Source organism: Taudactylus pleione, unplaced genomic scaffold (assembly GCF_031769625.1).
Source record: "Taudactylus pleione unplaced genomic scaffold, aTauple2 ptg001691l, whole genome shotgun sequence".
NCBI classification, from domain to species: Eukaryota; Metazoa; Chordata; class Amphibia; order Anura; family Myobatrachidae; genus Taudactylus; species Taudactylus pleione.
The window spans coordinates 390,084-397,500 of NW_028286088.1; the positions used below are offsets into that span (position 1 = coordinate 390,084).

General features: G+C 48.9%; 1 protein-coding gene across 4 annotated transcripts in view; it reads right to left on the reverse strand.

The window, feature by feature from the left end:
• Nucleotides 1-5,839: 5,839 nt before the first annotated feature.
• Nucleotides 5,840-7,417, reverse strand: part of FBXO46 (F-box protein 46) — a 40,060-nt gene continuing 38,482 nt past the window's right edge. For 3 of the 4 annotated variants that reach the window (XM_088464565.1, XM_088464564.1, XM_088464566.1), the window contains one exon: nucleotides 5,840-7,417. This exon is cut by the window's right edge and continues 441 nt beyond it. In XM_088464565.1, the coding sequence (XP_088320691.1) occupies nucleotides 6,456-7,417 (962 nt within the window). In that variant the 3' untranslated portion in view covers nucleotides 5,840-6,455. The other variant, XM_088464563.1, reaches the window with a different exon arrangement.

The window sequence follows — 7,417 nt, forward strand, 5'->3', positions numbered from 1 at the left end:
CACACACAGTCACTGACTGTACACACACCATCACTGACTGTACACACACCCCGTCACTGACTGTACACACACCCCGTCACTGACTGTACACACACACACAGTCACTGACTGTACACACACACACAGTCACTGACTGTACACACACACAGTCACTGACTGTACACACACACAGTCACTGATTGTGTACACACTGACTGTACACACAGTCACCGACTACATACCAACTGTACACACACAGTCACTGACTACACACCGACTGTACACACAATCACTGCCTACTCACCGACTGTATACACACACCGTCACTGATTGTATACAGTTGGTGTGACTCCCCTATTTGAATTTTTAACTGCGCTGCAGCCCCACCTCTTACCAGGGAAGTCCAGGACCAGAGCATTGTGTCCCTCCTGGAGAGGGTCATGTTGGGAGGTGTGCTGTACACACACTGTCACTGACTGTACATACATACACACACACACACAGTGACTGTACACACATACTGACAACACACTGATTTTACACATACACCGTCACTGACTGTACACATATACTACACACGACTGTTCACACATACTGACTACACACTGAGTGTACACATATACCGTCACTGATTGTCCATACACACTGATTGCACACTTATTGTGCACATAGATAAACGCACAATGACTGCATATAACATACTGACTGTGTACACACAAATAACACACTGAGTGGGCGATTCTGTGGTAGACGCGACGTTTTATCTCTGCACATGCGCCCCGATGGTCACCACTGGTGGACGCATATAGAGGTGCATGCAGATCCATACAATTCCGATAGACGTCTCTGGGTGGTAACAGAGGAATTGGCTACACATCGCGGGCATCAGTGGCAGCTACTGCGTCTGAAGGTGCAGTTCCACTGACAGTCGTACATTCTGTGACTGCCATAGCCGATGGTCCACCAATAAGCGCGCAGAAGCCGGTAGGCATATCAGGACACTGATAGTCAACGGCATTAGATGTTGTAGTGACCGCATTACAGGCAGGGTCATATAATAACTCTGTACACATGCTATGTAATATTCAGATCATACAATATCTGGTACAGGAAACCACATTATACCCCTGTGTCAGGTATGGCTGCCCAGGGGGCGCGGGGGGCCTGCAAGGATTACTCTCTATTATCATACACACAATCTTCACTAATTTCCCCTCATAACTCTTTGGATAATAGAAGGTACTGGCCGCGAAGCACCTCATACATAGCGCTGAATGGACTTCCCCCCTGCGAGGCAGTCTGAATAACAAGCCAGAACCTGACGCTGCACATAATGTAATGTAGGAGGGGAATCGTGCTCTACGGGGTGTGAGCAATGACCAGGGAACAATATGGTAGCGTGTAAGGATCCGCCGGCACGTCACCACTAACTCAGTCTCCAACATCACATCCCAAAAAAGGAACCATTTCAGTCCAGGAATCACAAGTAGTAAATCACTAAAGATGGCGTCTCCGTGACACATGCACCATAATACATCTGTACATACAGTACCCATGTCAATGAGACATGCACCAGTATACACCTGTACATACAGTACCCATCTCCATGAGACATGCACCAGTATACACCTGTACATACAGTACCCATCTCCATGAGACATGCACCAGTATACACCTGTACATACAGTACCCATCTCCATGAGACATGCACCAGTATACACCTGTACATACAGTACCCATGTCCATGAGACATGCACCAGTGTACACCTGTACATACAGTACCCATCTCCATGAGACATGCACCAGTATACACCTGTACATACAGTACCCATCTCCATGAGACATGCACCAATATACATCTGTACATACGGTACCAATGAGACATGCACCAGTATACACCTGTACATACAGTACCCATGTCCATGAGAAATGCACCAGTATACACCTGTACATACAGTACCCATGTCCATGAGACATGCACCAGTATACACCTGTACATACAGTACCAATGTCCATGAGACATGCACCAGTATACACCTGTACATACAGTACCAATGTCCATGAGACATGCACCAGTATACACTTGCACATACAGTACCAATGTCCATGTGAAATGCACCATAATACACCTGTACATACAGTACCAATCTCCATGAGACATGCACTAGTATACACCTGTACATACAGTACCCATGTCCATGAGAAATGCACCAGTATACACCTGTACATACGGTACCAAAGAGACATGCACCAGTATACACCTGTACATACAGTGCCCATGTCCATGAGACATGCACCAATATACACCTGTACATACAGTACCCATGTCCATGAGACATGCACCAGTAAACACCTGTACATACGGTACCAATGAGACATGCACCAGTATACAGCTGTACATACAGTACCCATGTCCATGAGAAATGCACCAGTATACACCTGTACATACAGTACCCATGTCCATGAGACATGCACCAGTATACACCTGTACATACAGTACCCATGTCCATGAGCCATGCACCAGTATACACCTGTACATACAGTACCCATGTCCATGAGACATGCACCAGTATACACCTGTACATACAGTACCCATGTCCATGAGACATGCACCAGTATACACCTATACATACAGTACCAATGTCCATGAGACATGCACCAGTATACACCTGTACATACAGTACCCACGTCCATGAGACATGCACCAGTATACACCTGTACATACAGTACCAATGTCCATGAGACATGCACCAGTATACACCTGTACATACAGTACCAATGTCCATGAGACATGCACCAGTATACACCTGTACATACAGTACCCACGTCCATGAGACATGCACCAGTATACACCTGTACATACAGTACCCACGTCCATGAGACATGCACCAGTATACACCTGTACATACAGTACCCACGTCCATGAGACATGCACCAGTATACACCTGTACATACAGTACCCACGTCCATGAGACATGCACCAGTATACACCTGTACATACAGTACCCACGTCCATGAGCCATGCACCAGTATACACCTGTACATACAGTACCCACGTCCATGAGCCATGCACCAGTATACACCTGTACATACAGTACCCACGTCCATGAGCCATGCACCAGTATACACCTGTACATACAGTACCCACGTCCATGAGCCATGCACCAGTATACACCTGTACATACAGTACCCACGTCCATGAGCCATGCACCAGTATACACCTGTACATACAGTACCCACGTCCATGAGCCATGCACCAGTATACACCTGTACATACAGTACCCACGTCCATGAGCCATGCACCAGTATACACCTGTACATACAGTACCCACGTCCATGAGCCATGCACCAGTATACACCTGTACATACAGTACCCACGTCCATGAGCCATGCACCAGTATACACCTGTACATACAGTACCCACGTCCATGAGCCATGCACCAGTATACACCTGTACATACAGTACCCACGTCCATGAGCCATGCACCAGTATACACCTGTACATACAGTACCCACGTCCATGAGCCATGCACCGGTATACACCTGTACATACAGTACCAATCTCCATGAGCCATGCACCGGTATACACCTGTACATACAGTACCAATGTCCATGAGACATGCACCAGTATACACCTGTACATACGGTACCTAATACCAACTGTACCCAGGTTTAGAGCCACCATGTCTGTATTACTATGCTGAATAACATACATGCAGTAACTGATGTTTACACTAAGGTAATATGTTATAACAGAGAGTCAGGGTAGCTCTGAGCAGCGTGTTACTCTCATGGTTCCTGTGATAATCAATTTAAGGATTTGTGATATTTTTTTCAGTATTGATCATGAATTTCAGCTTCACTTATATGACCAGGAGAGATGGGAGATTGCAGACAGCGGAGGTACTCTCAGCATCAGCGGTTACACCTTGTCATGTGCTGAGGATCTCTAACTCACGGACTTATTGCTCTTCCACCGCCGATATCCCTACACTGGAACCGGGGATGAAGATCTGCACCGGAGGTGAGCTGGACGCACGTTTGGGAGGTCGAGCATTACGTTGGCATTTGGGCTCACTGATTAGTACAATCTCTTGGATTATCCATTTGTCCCATTTAAAAGTGGCGTCCTAACTCCACCGGGGCCGTAAGTCGGCGCGGACACTATTTTATTAGAATAAACTTTTTTCCTTTATATATATTTTTAACATTTCAGATTATGGAGCGGTTACATATATTACAGTGTATTGTATGCCCATCTAATTATGTCATTATTCTTTAGTGCTCTCTTTTGTGCTTTTATGAGTTTGATTGTTTATTAGTGTTTTCAAGACACTTGTTATCCAACTGCCGCTCCCGACATCTGCTTTTATTTTATTCTATCTATTGCGCCTGATCTATATCTGTGGTTATATAATGCTGAGGATTTCTGTGGGGTCATTACTGAGCCAGCAAAACAGCTCAACTTTAACTGTGCATGAATAAAGAGACAGAAAACATGGCCTGCTGCTGGCACCTTAGGACTGGATAAGAACCGCTCACTTTTACATTTTATTACGAAGATATTTTTCATCTTCAAAGGAGTAAATTAATATAAAAGCAGATAACGCCACGTGTTCTCCTCCCCTAGAGGACTGACGCTCAATTAGTGATCTACGCATGATTTACACGACTCACCTACAGTGTAACCAGGAGGATTTGCACATCTCAGATTAATTATACAGGAGCCAAAGTGACTTCATGTTGTGTTACTGTAAAAGCGACATCTTACTGACACATAAGCCTTGCAGCGCGCGGTTAACGCTGTTACTGACACATAAGCCTTGCAGAGTGCGGTCATCGCTGTTACTGACACATAAGCCTTGCAGCGCGCGGTCATCGCTGTTACTGACACATAAGCCTTGCAGTGTGCGGTCATCGCTGTTACTGACACATAAGCCTTGCAGCGCGCGGTCATCGCTGTTACCGACACATAAACCTTGCAGCGCGCGGTTAACGCTGTTACTGACACATAAGCCTTGCAGAGTGCGGTCATCGCTGTTACTGACACATAAGCCTTGCAGCGCGCGGTCATCGCTGTTACTGACACATAAGCCTTGCAGCGTGTGGTCATCGCTGTTACTGACACATAAGCCTTGCAGCGCGCGGTCATCGCTGTTACCGACACATAAGCCTTGCAGCGCGCGGTCATCGCTGTTACTGACACATAAGCCTCGCAGCGTGCGGTCATCGCTGTTACTGACACATAAGCCTTGCAGCGCGCGGTCATCGCTGTTACTGACACAAACCTTGCAGCGCGCAGTCATCGCTGTTACTGACACATAAGCCTTGCAGCGCGCGGTCATCGCTGTTACTGACACATAAGCCTCGCAGCGTGCGGTCATCGCTGTTACTGACACATAAGCCTTGCAGCGCGCGGTCATCGCTGTTACTGACACGTAAGCCTTGCAGCGCGCGGTCATCGCTGTTACTGACACATAAGCCTTGCAGAGTGCGGTCATCGCTGTTACTGACACATAAGCCTTGCAGCGCGCGGTCATCGCTGTTACTGACACATAAGCCTTGCAGCGCGCGGTCATCGCTGTTACTGACACATAAGCCTTGCAGCGCGCGGTCATCGCTGTTACTGACACATAAGCCTTGCAGCGCGCGGTCATCGCTGTTACTGACACATAAGCCTCGCAGCGTGCGGTCATCGCTGTTACTGACACATAAGCCTTGCAGCGCGCGGTCATCGCTGTTACTGACACGTAAGCCTTGCAGCGCACGGTCATCGCTGTTACTGACACATAAGCCTTGCAGCGCACGGTCATCACTGTTACTGACACATAAGCCTCGCAGCGCACGGTCATCGCTGTTACTGACACATAAGCCTCGCAGCGCACGGTCATCGCTGTTACTGACACATAAGCCTCGCAGCACGCGGTCATCGCTGTTCAGGTACCAGACGCTCAGGTTTTCCTCCTCATTGTTGTTATTATTTGAAAACCGGATAATAAAATGTAGAGGTGCAGCGAGGTCAGTGACTCCGCCTCATGCGCCTACAAGAGCCCCATGCAGAAAGCCTCTATGATACATCAGAATGAGAGGTGATAATTACTGCGAGTGTCTGATCTATTTACACAATGTAGCACTAACTGGTGAGAGAACCCAGAGGCCCAATCACTACTGATAATATTCATACAGTGCGGAGCGAGTGCCTCCTTTGTACATAGGTATGTGGGCTGGGTCACAGGGTCTTCATATAATCTCCACAGCGCTGCGGACTGCCTATAAATAGGTCACAGCCGCCGCGGGAACGGTCTACATGTTACGCCAGTTCTATGGATGAGTAGTCACCCCACAGACCGCCCTAATCCCCATTGCAGGGTCACTGTGATCTCAGGCACTGTAGGACCAATATGACACACTGACATCAGGGCACTTTATAAATAATCCCTTTTATTCAGACACTCATACACGTTCATCCTCCCCCCTCACCTGCCCTCATCGCCCTCCCCATGCACCCTTCCTTTTACCCTCGTCCCCTCTCCAGGCAGCACCCAGTTATTGTCATGAAGTCCCAGCTGGCAGCCAGGAGCCACCCTGTCTGGCCGACGGCAGCACATCCAGTAGGAGCGCCCATAGGGCAGATCATGGTGGTAAGGCTTCGGGTGCCATCTGCACATAGACACATCACCCCGTCTGTAAATGCGCTTGCACTGCTTGCAGGGATCATCACGGTACAGGGGATCCTCGCTCCAGCGTGAGTCACATGGCCTCACACCATAGTCGTCAATCAGGGCCCGGAAGCGTCGACACGCGCACTTTATAGCAGCTAGCGAGTGTGTGGGCAAGTAACCAAAGATAGCCAGGAGAACGTGGTCTGGCAAAGATGGCAGGTAAAGCCTCGGCTGGAGAAGGCGCTGAACCTGGAAACGGATTTCCAGAAAGTCGTGGGAGACATGACGATAGAGGCGGCAGAGAGGAGGGACAGGTGGCGGAGGGGGTGGTGGTGGAGGAGGAACAGCGGACAGACGTGGGAAGAAGAGCTGACCAGGCAGCGGTTCTGTTTCATCTGCCTCCCCTCCATAGAAGACACAACGGTCCACGGCGCCTGTGAGCACCAAGTCCACGTGAAAGCCGGACTCCGAACCTGCCGCCTGCATTTCCTCCTCATTCTCATTTTGCTGAGACTCCATTTTTTCCAGCAGAACGCAGACGCGGTGCGGTTCAGGACTCAGTAACTGGTACAGGTCACAAGTAATGGGGTCCCCCGGCCTCTCGGCCACACGAAAGGCAATGCGGACTTCGCGCTCTACATGTTCCGCCTCATACTGAGCCACAGCTTCTGCCACGCTTCGGCAATGGCCTTCTTCCCCATCCTCTGAAGAGGTCACTAGGACCAGGGGGGGTCTGGGTTCAGCAACTTCCGCCCCACGGTTCTCAGCCCGGGCCA